Source organism: Penaeus japonicus, unplaced genomic scaffold, assembly GCF_977035675.1.
Source record: "Penaeus japonicus unplaced genomic scaffold, GWHDUDI00000001_assembly GWHDUDI00000004, whole genome shotgun sequence".
NCBI lineage: Eukaryota > Metazoa > Arthropoda > Malacostraca > Decapoda > Penaeidae > Penaeus > Penaeus japonicus.
In genome coordinates, this window is record NW_028234406.1 from 31,817,402 (window position 1) to 31,835,351 (window position 17,950).

At 33.6% G+C, this 17,950-nt stretch overlaps 1 protein-coding gene across 1 annotated transcript in view; it reads right to left on the reverse strand.

Moving 5' to 3' along the window:
- The window catches only part of LOC122244961 (uncharacterized), a 70,838-nt gene that overhangs the window by 11,261 nt on the left and 41,627 nt on the right, over positions 1 to 17,950 (reverse strand). The window contains exons 2-5 of the mRNA XM_086536450.1: positions 5,591 to 5,724; positions 3,165 to 3,385; positions 2,329 to 2,530; positions 420 to 572 (exon numbers count right to left, since the gene is read on the reverse strand). Coding sequence (XP_086392576.1) covers positions 420 to 572; positions 2,329 to 2,530; positions 3,165 to 3,385; positions 5,591 to 5,724 — 710 coding nt within the window. The remainder of the gene's footprint in view (positions 1 to 419; positions 573 to 2,328; positions 2,531 to 3,164; positions 3,386 to 5,590; positions 5,725 to 17,950) is intronic.

The window sequence follows — 17,950 nt, forward strand, 5'->3', positions numbered from 1 at the left end:
TCTGTGAAGCCGCTTCGTTCTGAAATAAAAGCCATCCTGCAGACTAGGCAAGCAAATCTATCCCCCATCCGCAATGGGTGAACCACCACTCGCATGACCCAACCTAGGACCACAATCTGATTAACTATTGGGGTTATAACCCATGACGAGGGCAATGAAAATTTATAATATATGATTTCATCATTATTATTATAGTTCTGGTTCTCATTTTCTGGCTAGTTCTGCCTGGTCAGAACTAGCACAGGGGATGGGTTGTAATGTAACCCAAATAGGAGGCTGATCTAAGGACCAGAGCTGAATAATGAAACCAAAGCTTATGAAAACAAATAGAAGAACTATTTCTTTATTTTATGATTAGTGTTCACTAGACAATGATTACAAGTTAATTAGAAGCAGGCTCAAATTTCACTTTTACAAACCTATTGAGATGGAATGGAGTCGTCACCCTGAGGAGGGCAAGCTCTCCATCTTCAACAATACTGATATGAGTCACACTGGAAACCTGTTCATAGGGGGATGTCGAATTCCTTCTCAGCATTCCAGCTTTGACCTCATAGAAGTACTGGTGATACCTGTGTAAAGTGATTTAGGTGGGCATCTTAGCAAACATGTATGATACCTTTGACCTGTTGGATCTTGAACACTTAAATTCATGATTCACCTTTCTTACCACAGATACGTTTTCATCATCAGCTGGTCATCTCATAAAGGTAATGCCACAATAAAAAAGAAATTGTTCCATATAACCAAGATCTGTAGCTGCTCTGCTAACGTACCTAGTAGCACAAACTGAAATGCCCTTATTAGCCCTAGAAATCCTTCAAACATTTTCTGCATCATATAAAATAAGCTTTTGGCTAAACCCCTTATAGTTTGAAAAGTATGCCCAAGGTAATTTTCACAAAATACATCATAGCTAAAGGTGAAAAACGACGAAATTCAACTTTCACGATTTTGCTTTCCAGCGGTTACTTACTACAAATGCGTGTAATGTCACCACGAAATAACTAGAAAAAAAATCACGTCTACAGTATGAGACTAAAATGGCATAGTTGATATTTCATATGGAACACTGATCGAAGTTTAAACAAGTAATGGTAATTCAAACAATGTAAACTTGAACCTTTAATTATGATCTTGTATCAGTAAGTAAAAAGTTTTATATTGATAATAAAAGATTTATAGCACTTCAGAAACTAAGAATATCCCCCCTTAAATTAAAAATAAGCGGCAATTTGTTAAAGCAGTTATTTGAGAAAAGAAAATTCTACAACAGATAATTTGTGGTTAACCATGAACATGATGGCCAATAAAGGCTGTTACAGATTTTGCTGTGGTCCAAGTCCAAGACATATATTGTGTATTTAGTATTTAAATGTATGTGTATTCCATGCAAATTGTGCAAAGTATTATATTCCCTATAGTATTAGTAATTCCAAGATCGAACAATATTTGCCAGATTATCTGAAAGATTATTAGATTATCTGAAAGAAAATCTGACATACTAGGGTCTCCTAAAATTTGTCCTGTTCTAATGACAACCTCCACATGGAAAGGCTGTCTCGCACTTTCCTACTAAGAGCTGTCAGGCCTGGATGAAAGAGTGGCAATAAATGAGCTAATACATTAACTAATTATGATGCTACAAGAAGCACCCAGCTGGTTTGAAATACTATGGCTTGGTACAATAAAAATCTTAGAATTCGAGATCACATCAAAACTCGGCTGACACAGCGAAGGTAATTTGAAATTCAAAGCACTATACCCTTTCACTGAGGACTTGATTGCAACCATCATTCACAGGATTCTCAGTGATCAGACGGGTTTGTCTTCTTTATACTACTTCACAGCTTCCTGTGATCCCATGGTCAAAGAAATCTTCTAAACCCCCATCCTCTTCCGAGTCTAAGGGGGTCACACAAGCTTGTTTTTTTTTTTCTAGCGTTTCCTAATGCAGCAAATGGGAGCTCATACGTTCAGAGACCCTTTGTGACTGTCTCAGGGTAACAAGGAATCTATCTATGGAAGCGGGTACCTTGATGTGAATCAAAGTTGTTCCATTTCCCATGATGGACACCTTTCCAGCAGTCTGTATCAAGGTTGCCCCTCAATCCAAGGGAGAGCATTTTAGTATCCTTATTTGCATCCACTCTTAAAAGAATGTCCCGTACCACCAGCCCACAAAATTCTGAACACGCACACAATCACTCCCTCTTCCACACGAACACTCGTCACGCCTAAACCTATGACCAAAACTCCTTAGTTATGTGCCCTTAACCCTTCTACCCTCGCCCAACCGAAATTAACACTTATTTAATAAATACATACTCTTTAACACAAGTAGCAGATGTCAGGATCCACCAAGAGTCAAGGATGGAGCCAAGGCAGGTAGGCAGACCTTCCCTTAATATCACCACCAAGAAGCCCCACGTCTCGGGTTCCACATTCATGCTGGTCATGTTATTTGCCAGCCCTGCCCTACTGCCCAAACCATGAAAGGATTTTGAGTTGACCAAGCGCCCGGACGGTGCTGCAAAAGTATTTAGTTAGTTAATGAATATGCACTTCTTAATGACGTGTACAAACCCATCCCCTTCCAAGTTCACCACTCAGCTTCGTCAAGCTCCAACTTTAGTATCCGAATCATGGCAATGCAAACAGGAAGGAGTGTGGCGGATGATGTGATACTTTGGAGTGACATGGCAGTTTCTTCTCCTCCACTCGCTATCTGTGTCCCTCTTTCGCGTTTCTGCCCTGCGTGAATGGACATTTCTGTTACTCGGGTAAAGCCTAATGTAATTGTTTGACAAATGCGTGGATGTTCAACCTTAGCAGTTTCTTCGTTAAGAAATCTGTCATTGGAACGTGATCATGCATCCCCCACCCCCCCTCTCCTCAGCTGTTATTTCAGGGTGAGGGAGTAGCTGGCGAAAGTAGAAGCGGGACTTCGCGTATTGGTGAAGCAAAGATGTGAACTTGGGAGGGAATTGTCATTTCCTTCATAATAACTATAAAACATTCTTATAACTCCATGCTAGCTTAAAATAACGGAAGAAAATTCACATTCGCAAAACAAAGAATATAGAATAAGCAGTACTACAACTGATGAGTCGAAAAAATATATTAATCAGGTGAAAAAAATAGAACGTAAAAAAAAAAAATACCAGAAATGAAGTTGAACCCATCCCTCCTGCGACGGGCATGGTTAGGGTGCTGGCCTTCACATTTAGGTTCTGCGCACATAGCCAGGAGGCCAAGGTTGCTGTCGCATGTATTCGTCATGATAAACTTGCTGCTGCTGCTAGCTGAAAGTTTTGTCCAAGTATATGATCTCGGTTTGTCCGAAATTTGGATGGATTCCAACTTGAAGGTATGGGAGCCACTGCTGTTGGGAACAATATAAATGTTAGATTTGTTTATGTTTTTTATATTCTTTCTGGATAATTTCATCAGTGTTGATAAGCGTCTTAGCCTTCTTTAAGACTGTAAAGTTCCAAATAATTGGTTGGAAACACACATTATGCTAAATAAGAAATTTCTATCTTCTAGCAAGATGGTCATTCATTAAACCTAAGGACCATATATACTAAAAATTATAAAATTTCTACTAATTGCGGAACAAAATCAACATGACTTTCAGTATACGCTTCATTTACGTTTGGCTACATACACACGCACACACATGTATACATCACTTACACACGCACACACATGTATACATCACTTACACACGCACACACATGTATACATCACTTACACACGCACACACATGTATACATCACTTACACACGCACACACATGTATACATCACTTACACACGCACACACATGTATACATCACTTACACACGCACACACATGTATACATCACTTACACACGCACACACATGTATACATCACTTACACACGCACACACATGTATACATCACTTACACACGCACACACATGTATACATCACTTACACACGCACACACATGTATACATCACTTACACACGCACACACATGTATACATCACTTACACACGCACACACATGTATACATCACTTACACACGCACACACATGTATACATCACTTACACACGCACACACATGTATACATCACTTACACACGCGCACACATGTATACATCACTTACACACGCGCACACATGTATACATCACTCTTCCAACCTCACACATGTAGCGCATCACTTACACAACCGCCCAATGTATACACACTTACACACCGCACAACAGGTAGACATCACTTACACACCGCACACATTATACCACATACACACGCGCACACATGTATACATCACTTACACACGCGCACACATGTATACATCACATACACACGCACACACATGTATACATCACATACACACGCACACACATGTATACATCACATACACACGCACACACATGTATACATCACATACACACGCACACACATGTATACATCACATACACACGCACACACATGTATACATCACATACACACACACACACACACATGTATACATCACATACACACACACACACACACATGTATACATCACATACACACACACACATGTATACATCACATACACACACACACACACACACACACACACATGTATACATCACATACACACACACACACATGTATACATCACATACACACACACACACACACACATGTATACATCACATACACACACACACGTATACATCACATACACACACACACACACGTATACATCACATACACACACACACATGTATACATCACATACACACATGTATACATCACATACACACACACACATGTATACATCACACACATACACACACACACATGTATACATCACACACACACACACACATGTATACATCACACACACACACACACACATGTATACATCACATACACACACACACATGTATACATCACATACACACACACACATGTATACATCACATACCAACTCGCACGAGCGCGCCACACATGTATACATCACATACGCGGAGACACGACATCGTTCGGGGGTGTCCCGTTGTCCGCGAGTCACGTTTGTAGACAATCACATACACACACACATGTATACATCACATACACACACACACTTGTATACATCACATACACACACACACATGTATACATCACATACACACACACAATGTATACATCACATACACACACATCGGGGGTGAATTCCCCTCGGGCCACCTGTCCGGCTTTTTTTCCTGTTCCCCTCCGTCCTCTCTCCACAATCGTGTATACATCTCGCATACACAGCAGCATGTATACATCACATCACACACACGACATGTATACATTCGGCAGTCACATTTCCCCGTTCCTCCCTCTCCGTTTCCCGCCCCGTGACTCGGCGGCCGGCGCGCCCACATGTATACATCACATACACACACACATGTATACATCACATCACACACACATGTATACATCACATCACACACACACACATGTATACATCACATCACACACACACACATGTATACATCACATCACACACACACACACGTAATACATCACACACACACCCACACGCGCGCGCGCGCGTAATACATATGTATACATATACATACACAATTGGTATGCCATACCTATGTCCAACAATATCGGTGCACACACTGGCGACTAAGGCAGCATGACTCTGGTCCAACGTCGGGCAGAACGGCAGCCACTGCTCCATCGCCCTCACTTGCAGAAAGCCCTTTCCTTTTATTATGAATGTGTCCTGGAAATTATTAATGCATAGTTGTGTTAACAAGGGTGTATTCGAAGGTGATTGCATTCATTACCATTTACAAATTGGCCCCATGAATTCCGATTATTTCCGAAAAAGAAGTTATATATAAGGGGATTCGAGATTTTATCTTCATAATAAAAGTTAACACATTTGCATGAACCCAAGAACATCTTCCAACCGGGTGACTTGAATGTCCCGTCATAAATTTTCTCGAGTCTTCCCGCTGGGTGACGGGACCGTGACGTCATGATATATATACACACACACACAATATATATATATATATATATATATATATATATATATATATATATATATATATATATATATATACATATATATACATATATATATATATATATATATATATATATATATATATATATATATATTATATATACATATATATATATATATATATATATATAATATATCGTCTCACTATAAATAACCAATTATTTTATATATATATATCATATACTTTTATATATATTATATACTTTAAAACGATATATAATATATACATATATATAAATTTATAATAGCCATATATATATATAATATACTATATATAATACATATATATGGTTTATATATAATATATATATACACAATATATATATATATATATACATACAAAAACATATACATCTACAACAATATATATATATACATATACATATACATAATATCTATATATAATATAACCATAATCCAATCATAAATATATACTACATATATATATACATAAAAACATATATATTGTATATATATATATATATTATATACCATATATATATATAAATATACATATTTATATATGATTACATATATTATAAATATATTTATATATATATACAGAGGTATATATATATATCCATATATATATATATATATAGCAAAATATAACTTACCATATATATATAGACATATATATACATATAATATCTATATATATACATATATCTAAACATCTTATATATATATATATATATATATAATATATAGCGATAATTTTAAATATATAACCATAACAACTATATATATATATACATATAAATATATAATTATATACATATAGAGATTTATATAATATTATATAATATCTATTATATATACAATATATATATAAAATATATATATATATCACAATATATAAAACCAATATATATAAATATATATAAAATATATATACATATATAAAAATATAATATATATACATATAATATAAATAATATATACATAATATATATATTATAACTATATACCTATATATATATATATCAACATAAAACTATCTAAATATATAATACATATCTATATATACAAATATATATACAAATATATAAATAAATATGTATATAAATATAAAAATAGAATAAAACTCAGTAAATAAATAAGTAAATATATATGTATATAAAATATATATTATATTAATATATATATATAATATAAGATATATAAAAAATATATTATATATATATAATATATAATACATATAACAAATTTAATATATAATATATAATATATAAAATAATATCAAATAAAACAAAGATGTAAAAATACTATACTATATATATTATATCTATATAAAAATATTTATATATAATAAAAATCCATATATATAATATATAATATCCATATATTATATATATACATATATATATATATACCTATATATATTACATATATATAAAATACATATATAAATATACATATAATATATCTCAACCTAAATATCTATACAATCTATATATACATAAAAATATAAATATATACAAAATATATATACATATATCTATAAAATATTATATATTATATATATATATAAACATATATAATAAATATAATATCAATATATAATATTATATTTAATATATATCTTATAAATTAAATATATCTATTATATATAAAATAAATTATATATTATAAATATAATTTATATATTATATATCAATTATTATATAATATATATAGTAAATTAAATATTATATATACTATTTATATATAATATATATATCTAATATATTATCTAAAATCTTAAATAATTATATAAATATATAGATATATTACTAAAAAAATTCAAATATTAAAATATATATATTATATATATATCTATCTAATATCTTCTATATATATAAATATTATATATAATATATATACAATATATATATTATAAAATATCATAAAATATTAAATATACATAATATATATTATATATAATATATATATATAAAAAATCTAATAATATAATAATATATATTATATATATATATATTATAGTATTTATATAAAATATATATAAAGATTTATATATATATATTATAACTGAAAACTATATATTATATTTTACTATATATATTATATATTATAATAAATAAAATATATATTAAATATATATATTATATATTATTTATATAACTATATAAAAAATAAATAAAATTATATATTATATATATTATTTAAATCTCTATATAAATTCATAATAATATATCATTAATATATATATATATAAAATATATCAACAATATTATATATATATATAAATTAACAATATATATATATTATACATATCTATATATATTAATCTATAACTATATTATAATAAATATATATATTATATATAATATAATAGATATATCTTATATATATACAAATTATATATATCTAATAATATCTTATATATATAATATTAAATAATCAATAATATTATATATATATATAAAAAAACTCAATATATATATAACTAAAAATTATATATATATATAATAATATATATATATAAATATATCTTCACAAAATAACTATTATAATAATATAAATATAAATTAAATATATATATAATTCTATATATCTACTATACTATAAATATAAATATATATCTATATATATATTCTATAAATATATATATCTTCTATATCTATATTATATATATATATTCTAAATATCAATTATCTATATAAATTATATATATATATTAATATAAATAATAAAATATATATCTATTAACTATATATATACATAAATTATATATCTAACTCAAACTATATTGAACAATTATAATATATTACTATATATAAGTAAAAATAAAACTCTATAATCTATCTAATATATATATAACTATAAAATATATATATATCATATTATATATATATCATAAATAACATATAACTATATATACTCTATCTATATTATATTATAAGATATATAATTATATTATATATATCTATATATCTCTTAATCTATATATATTATTTCAATATATAAATTATATATAAAAAAACTTAACATAAATAAATATATAAAAATAAATATAAAAATTATCTATATAAAATATACTAAATAAATATATTAAATATATATAATATATATTATATATATAAAAATAATATTAACATATTATCTATATATATATAATAATATATAATATAAAAATATAATATATATTTATAATTAAATATAAAAATAATATATCTTATATATATATATATATATATTATATCTATATATATCTATATATAATATATATAGATATAATAATATAAATAAAATAAATCTCTTATATATATCTATAAATTATAAATAAATATTATATAATAAAATAAATATATATATATTATATATATATAAATTATACTAATATATAAATATAATATATATATATATATTAGTATATTATATATATTCTATTAAATAAATATATATAATATATTATAAATATATATTTATATATATATACTAATATATATATATAAATATTCTATATCAATAAAAATTAAATCTAAATAAATATTAAAATATATATATTTATATAAGTCACCCGGTTGGAGATGTTTTTGGGTTCAGGGCAAGTTTTAACTTTTATTTGAAGAAAAAATCTGAATCCCCTTTTATAAAATTCTTTTTCGGAAATATCGAATTCATGGGGCCCAAATTTGTAAATGGTAATGAATGAATCACCTTCGTTTTTAACCTTGTTAACAAACTAGATTAAAATTTCAGGACACTTCATAATAAAGGAAAAGGGGCTTTCGAAAAAAAAAAGTGGGGCGATGGAGCAGTGGCTGCCGTTCTGCCCGACGTTGGACCAGAGTCATGCTGCCTTAGTCGCCAGTGTGTGCACCGATATTGTTGGACATAGGTATGGCATACCAATTGGTATGTTAGGTTACTATGTTTTGCGCGCGCGCGGGGTTTGTGGTTGTGTGTGTGATGTAACGTGTGTGTGTGGTGAGGTGATGAAAACCCTGTGTGTGTGTGTGATGTGATGTATACATGGTGTGTGTGTGATTTTGAGGGATACATGTGTGTGGGGTGTGATGTGTTTTTTAATTGTGTGTGTGATGTGAGGTATACATGGGTGTTTGTTTGTGATGTATTCATTGTGTTTTTGTATGTGATGTATACATTGTGTGTGTGTATGTGAGTAAAAATTGTGTGTGTGTATGTGATGTATCAGGGTTGTGTGTTGTGATGTATACGGTGTGTGTGTGTATGTGTGTATAATGTGTGTGTGTGTATGTGTGTATAAGTGTGTGTGTGTAGTGATGTTTACATGTGTGTGTGTGTGTGTGTGATGTATACATGTGGTGTGTATGTGTGTGGGGATACATGGGGTGGTATGTTTTGGATGTTTAGTGTGTGTGTTGTGATTTTTTACATGTGTGTAAGTGATGTATACATGTGTGTGTTTTTGTATGATGTATCGTGTGTGTGTGTGTGTATTGATGTTTACGTGTGGTGTGTATGTGAGGGTATACGGTTTGTGGTTGTGTGTTTATGTGTTGTTTTCATGTGTGTGTGTGTGTGTGTGTATTTGATGTATACTGTGGTGTGTGTATGTGTTTTTATCATGTGTGTGGGTGGTGTGTATGGAGTCTACATGTGTGGTGTGTGTGTTTTATGTGATGTATACTGTGTGTGCGTGTTTTATGTGATGTTTACATGTGTGTGCGTGTGTATGTGATGTATACATGTGTGTCGTGTGTAGGTGATGTATACATGTGTGTGGGTGTGTATGTGATGTATACATGTGTGTGGGGGGGTGTATGTAATGTTACAGGGTTGTGCGCGTGTGTAATTTGATGTATACTGTGTGCGCGTGTGTAAGTATGTTAATGTGTGGGGTTTGTTTTAGTGATGTATACATGTGTGTGCGTGGGGAAGTGAGTTTACATGTGGGGTGCGTGTGTAAGTGAGGTATACATGTGTGTGGTGTGAAGTGTGTTTACATGTGTGTGCGTTTGAAAAGTGATGTATACATGTGTGTGCGTGTGTAAGTGATGTATAAAAGGTGTGCGTGTGTAAGTGAGGTATACATGGTGTGCGTTTTGTAAGTGATGTTCTGTGTGTGCGTGTGAAAGGGATGTTATAATGTGGTGGTTTGTAAGGGGTGTAAAATGTGTGTGGTGTGTAGTGATGTTTTTCTGTGTGGCGTGTGTAAGTGATGTTAGTGTGTGCGTGTGTAAGTGATGTTACATGTGTGTGCGTGGAAAGTGAGGTATACATGTGTGTTGCGTGTGAAAGTGATGTATATGTGTGTGCGTGTGTATGTGCAAACGAAAAGAAGGTGTTATGAGTCATGGTTGATTTTGTTCCGCAATTAGTAGAAAATTTTAAAATTTTTAGTATATATGGTCCTTGGTTAATGAAAGCCTTTTGCTAAAGAATAGAAATTTCTTATTTAGGGATAAAAATGTGTTTCCAACCCTTTTTTTGGAATTACAGTCTTAAAGAAGGTTTGGGGCGTTTTCAACACTGATGAAATTATCAGAAGAATTAAAAAAAATAAACAATCTAACATTTATATTGTTCAACAGGGAGTGGCTCCCATACCTTCAAGTTGGGTCCATCAATTTTTGGACAAACCGGTCATATACTTGGACAATCTTCAGCTGCGCAGCGCAGCAAGTTTATCATGACGAATACATGCGACAGCACCTGGCCTCCTGGTAGTGCGCGAACCCAAATTGACGGCCGCACCCTAACCATGCCCGTCGCAGGGGGTGGGGGGTTTAAATTCATTTCTGTATTTTTTTTTTTTACGTTCTATTTTTTTCACCTGATTATTATTTTTCGAATATCAGGTGTAAATACTGCTTATTCAAATTTTTTGTTTTTCGAATGTGAATTTTCTTCGTTATTTTAAGCTAGCATGGAGTTATAAAAATGTTTTTAGTTATTTTGAAGGAAAAAGACAATTTCCCCCCCAGTTCAATCTTTTCTTCACCCAAAACCCCGAAGTCCCGCTTCTACCTTTCGCCCGCTACTCCCTCACCCGAAATAAAGGGTGAGGGAGGGGGGGGGGGGGGGGGATGCATGATCCCCGTTCCAAAGACAGATTTCTTTTAAAAGAAGAAACGCTAAGGTTGAAAATTCCCCCGAATTTTTCAAACATAACATTGGCTTTACCCGAGTAACGAATGTCCCCGCAGCGGGCAAAAAAACGCGAAAAAAAGGGACAAGATGCGAGTGGAGGAGAAGAAATGCCAGTCACCCAAAATATCACTCATCCGCCCACTCTTTTCCCCCGTTGCCTTGCCTGATTCGGATACCAAAGGGGCTTTACGAAGCGAGTGGTGAATTGGAGGGGAGGGTTTTTAACGTCTTAAAAAGTGAAAATTTTATGAAAAAAACTAAATACTTTTTTCGCAACGTCCGGCGCTTTGGAACCCTAATATCTTTCAGGGGGCGAGGGCGGGGTGGCAAATCATGACCCTGAATGTGGAACCCCGGGCGGGGGGCTTCTTGGTGGGTGATATAAGGGAAGGTCTGCCTACCCGCCTTGGCTCCATCCTGACTCTTGGTGGATCCCGACATTGCTACTTGTGTTAAAGGTATGTATTTATTAAAAAGTGTTAATTTGGGTTTTGGGCGGGGAGAAGGGGTAAGGAAATAACTAAGGATTTTTTGGGTCATGGGTTTTGGCGTGCGAGTGTTCGGGTGGAAGAGGGAGTGTTTGGGTGTGCGTGTAGAATTTTGTGGGCGGGTGGTACGGGACTTTTTTTTAAGAGTGGATGAAAAAAGGTACAAAAAATGCTCTCCCTTGGTTTGGGGGCACTGATACAGATGTTTGGGAATGGTGTCCATCAGGGGAAATGGAACAACTTTGTTCCACCCAAGGTACCCGCTTCAATAGATAGTTTCCTTGTTCCCTGAGACAGTCACAAAGGTCTCTGAAGTAGGGGCTCCCATTTGTGCATTAGAAAACGCTAGAAAAAAAAAAACAAGCTGTGTGCCCCCTTTTTGGGGACTCGGAAGAGGGGGGGGTTTTTTAGAAGATTTTTTTGGGACCAGGGGATACAGAAGTGTTTGCTAATCTGTGAAGTAGTATAAGAAGAAAAACCCCCTTTCTGATCCGGAACCCTGTGATGATGTGAAAACAAGTCCTCAGTGAAGGGTATAGTGCTTTGAATTTAAAAATTCCCTTCGCTGGGGCAGCCGATTTTTGATGTGTCTCGAATTCTAAGATTTTTATTGTACCAAGCCTTTTAGTTTTTTCAAACCAGTGGGTGCTTCTTGTAGATTATTATTAATGTATTAGCTTTTATTGCCACTTTTTCATCAGGCCTGACAGTCTTAGTAGGAAAGGGCGGGGCCCGCCTTCATGTGGAGGTTGTCTTGAAAGGACAAATTTTAGGGACCCTAGTAGTCGATTTTTTCAGAAATCTATATCTTCAGAAAATTGGCAAATTTTGTTCGTCTTGGAATTCCCAATTCTAAAGGGAAAAAAATATTTTGAAACAATTGCATGGAACACCACATTAAATACTAATACCAATATTTTTTTGGGAAACTTGGACCACAGCAAATCTGTAACGCTTTATTGGCCATATGTCTGGTTACCCCAAAATTAAACTGTTGTTGAATTTCTTTTCTCAAATAAATGCCCTTTTAAAAAATTGCCCCTTATTTTTAATTTAAGGGGGGATTCTTGTTTTCTGAAGATGCTAAAAAAACTTTTTTTATCAATATAAAAATTTTACTTACTGTACAGATCATAATTTAAAAGGGTTTAAGTTACATTGTTTGATTACCATTACTGTTTAAACTTCGCGTGTTCCTTTTGAAATATAAAATATGCCCTTTTAGTTTCATACTGTAGACGTGATTTTTTTTTTTTATTATTTCGTGTTGGGACATTACACGCATTTGTAGTAAGTAACGCTGGAAAGCAAATCGGTTTAAAATTTAATTTGTGTTTTTCACCCTTTGCTATGATGTATTTTTTGAAAATTACCCTTTGGGCATACTTTTCAAAATTTTTTAAAGGGGTTAGCCAAAAAAACTTTTTTATTTTGATGAAAAAATGTTTGAAGATTTCTAGGGGCAATAAGGGATTTCAGTTTGTGCTATAGGTTTCGTTAGCAGGCAGTCCCCGGGTCTTGGTTATATGGGAAAATTTCCCTTTTTTTTTGTGGCTTTTCCCTTTTTTGGGTGACCAGTGATGATGAAAGTATCTGTGGTAAGAAAGGTGAATCTTTAATTTTAAGGGGTTCAAGATCCAAAGGTCAAAGGTATCATACAGTTTGCTTAGATGCCCCCAAATCACTTTCACAGTATACCCGTACTTTAGAGGTCAAAGCGGAATGCTGAGAAGAAATTTGGGCATCCCTATGAACCCCCTTTCCCGGGTGACCATATCAGGGATTGTTGAAGATGGAGGCTTGCCCTCCTCAGGGTTTACGACTCCATCCATCTCAAAAGGTTTTTAAAAATGAAATTTGAAGGGCCGTTTTAAATACTGTAATCCCTTGTTTTAGTGAACATAATCTAAATAAAGAAATGTTTCTTCTATTTGTTTTCAAAGCTTTGGTTCAATTTTCAGCTTGGCCCCTTAGGATCACCTCCAATTTGGGGTTTTACATTACAACCCTTTCCCCTGTGCTAGTTCTGACCAGGCAGAATAGCCAGAAAATGAAAAAACCAGAATAAAATAATAAGGGTGAATTCTTATTAAAAAATTTCATTGCCTCGTTATGGGTTTTAACCCCATAGTTAATCAGATTGGGTCTTGGTTTGGGGTTTCTTGCGAAGGTGGTGGTTACCATGCGGATGGGGGATAGTTTTTGCTTCCCTAGTCTCAGGAGGGTTTTATTTCGACGAAGGGTTCACGGGAACATCCTTTGACTTTTCCTACTCTTCACCCAATCAAGAGAGCCATTTTTGTTTTGTTGAATGAGAGTTTTTTTTGTCTATGACGGGCTTTCAATGCTGCTTTTTGCAAAAAATTAAAGTAGAGGCCCCATAATCAGCCATTTTTTTATACTCGTGTGAAAAAGTATTATTTTTCGTTTCATGTATTTCCCCATAAACAAAAATACGAACCATCCACCATGAAGATACTGGAGATGTAGGAAGGGTTTGAAGGATACTTATGCTTATATGAGTGCCAGAGTAAGGGCCCCCCTTCGCCACAGGGGCACTTTTTAGAAGGGGGGGCAAATAAAACCCATGCACAGTATTACATTTTTCTTGCACTTTTCACTGCGGTACTTTAGAGCAAGAGGTCGGAAAATTTGCGTGTCCCATCGCTCCCCTCCTTGCAATAGGACTGTGGAGGGGTCCCATTCAAGGTCTCTTTTTCCCTAGGGGCTATTAGAAAGTGGTGCCATCTAGGTTTATGTTGGGTAAAACCCCTTTGCTTAATATTACAGCATTTTATAGAAATTATGCTTGTCATCATCCTTTCATAGCACAAAAAAAATAAGTGACCCAAAACCCCAGTATGCTGAACCTTTTCCGCATTGGGGTAAATGAACAACTTTAGTCTACTATGTAGTTTCCCAGGAATCTCTAAATAATTAACCATTCCATTTTATGGTGGGTGCGCCCAAAGTGTGCATTTCATATGAATTAGTCGAGTCAACATGTTTGTGTAATCCCAGGGGGAAACCAACATTCAAAAAGAGGAACCCTGTAAGCTTTTAACCCAAGGGATTTGATTTTGAAATGAAATCGACCCCAAAAAATCTGATCCCATGGTAAAATGGTCCTGTTGCTTCAGATGACCACTCAGAAAGTTCCTTGAAAACGGAATCGTGTTTTTTTCTAAAACAAGCGGTCTTGTGTGAACCCAGTGAGGGAGGTGGAGAAAGCTGGCGTGTCCCCGGAGCCCCGCTCTGTCCCCGCAGGGGGGCGTTCTGTTCCGTACTCATAGTTTTATGATTTCTTTGGAAAAGTTAAAAATTTTTTGAAATTAAAAAAAAAAAAAAATTAACAGAGCGAGGAGTGGAAACCTGGCGGGGGTACCAGGGTGTTGCACAGAGGAGAGTGGAATCTCCCCAGAATTTCTCTTTTACCCAGTGGGATTGAACACGTAAAAGGGAAGTTAGAGTTTCCCATCTAAAAAATTTTCTTTTGTGGAATATTACAACAGTAACTCTTACCAGTGATTTTTATTTTTAATGTATGGGTGTTTCTTTCTTAGCAAGTTTTTTATCAATACAAATTTCAGGTTATTTTAAAAGGAATAGCAAACGTTTCCCCAAAAAGGGCCAAAAACCCAGTGCGCAATAGGTCTGGGTTTAACGTCTTGGTCGTGTCAGCCATCGTAATCCAAACAAATGCAGGTTAAAAAAACAAAATTGATTTAACTTGGCAAATGCAAGTGTAGGGTTTAAAAGGCAGGCGGAGGCCCGAAAAACCCCTAATAATTGCCAATTTTCATCCATATGTTCTCCATACCCAAGGTGTCATTTCCTAGGGCTCAATGCACATTGCAGTTTTATCGAACGCAAGGGGGAAGCTTATAAAATTTTGCTTTTTAGTGGGAATTTCCCCCTTTTCAATCCGTATTACGTCTAACCCTGTGAAGTAATGCGGCATTTTCCCTATTTGTTTACTTTTCTCCTATTTGTTTACTTTCCTCTGATCCTTAGTGTCTGTTAGTTCTCGGCGAAAATATGAATTTACCTGTATCGGGTTTGCAGGGGAGTTGCCAGTATGGCCCTTGGGCAGACAATTTTTTTCCCGGCCCCTTAGAAAAACCTGAGGATTAATTTTTGTAATTGGCGTTTAACAGGAGCCCGTGCCATTCCTTAAGTAAACACGTTGATATGTTGCAAATTTAAACAACCATACATCTATCACAAAGTTAAATAATGGTTTTTTCCCAGTTTTGTGATTTAAATTTTTATATCAATTTTAATTTAAAAGGAATCATCTGGATCGCTTCGGGTGGCTGCTCTTCTCTGGGGGGCACATTTCAACGGGGGGTTTGCCCAAAAATATTTTCAGGGTTTTGGACACTTGACACTTACTAATATTTTCTATAACCTTTGCGTTTGAAGACTGTTGGGATGATGTATTACATGTTTGAGGGCCCGCTTGCAAGGTATAAAAACCCCCTTTCGTGACTATAGAAAAGTTGTAATAGCTGATATTGCGTATGTACTATCAAGGATCAAAAATAACCTTAATTTTTCGATAATGGGAAAATGTTTAAAAATACAGACAAGAAAATATGGAAATATTTTAAAAAAAAGGAAAAAACATGTTCATGTAATTTTTTTTGATGAAACATTGAGAGCCCCTTCAGATATGTTTAGAGCGATGGGGGAGGGGGGGGGTAAAGTATTGCTTCCTTTAATTTCCTAAATTTTTATAATTTTAATGAATTGGGTTTTGTAGGAATTTAAAAAAGGGGCAGTACTCTTCATTAGGTCTCGTTAACTAAATTTGAAAGATTAGCAAACCCGGGTTTTAAATCCCAGGATTATTTTCCCCTCTTGTCCCTCTCTCGGATCATTTTAAACCCGGCTGAATTCTTTAGGTTGACTGTTTAACTTGGGAAATGAAACTGGAGTGTAACGTTCTTGGTCCTTACTGGAGGAAGATGGAAAGTCCGCGGCTGCGGCTCCAAATTTCATCTCCCCAGGAAGGACAAAAAATTTCGGGCTGCGATTTCACCACTTTTGTTGGATTAAGCAAACCTGCAGCAGAAGAGGCACAAGACTGGGCGTGGTTTCCAATGCAACAGAGATTCGTTGTCAAGATAATGAAATTTAAGTGTCGGTGTGAGTATTTTTCTTCAAATTTTATTTTTTTTTTTGTAGTAAACATTTATGATTATAGTTATTGCTTTCTGTGTGTTTGCCTTGCATCGTTTTCCCCTTCTCCATTTTACTATAAATTTTTCTCATTTTGTTTGAAAATTTTTTTTTCGTAAGGCAGTATTAGACTCGCTTTCATGAGTTTCCTTCTATTCAGGATC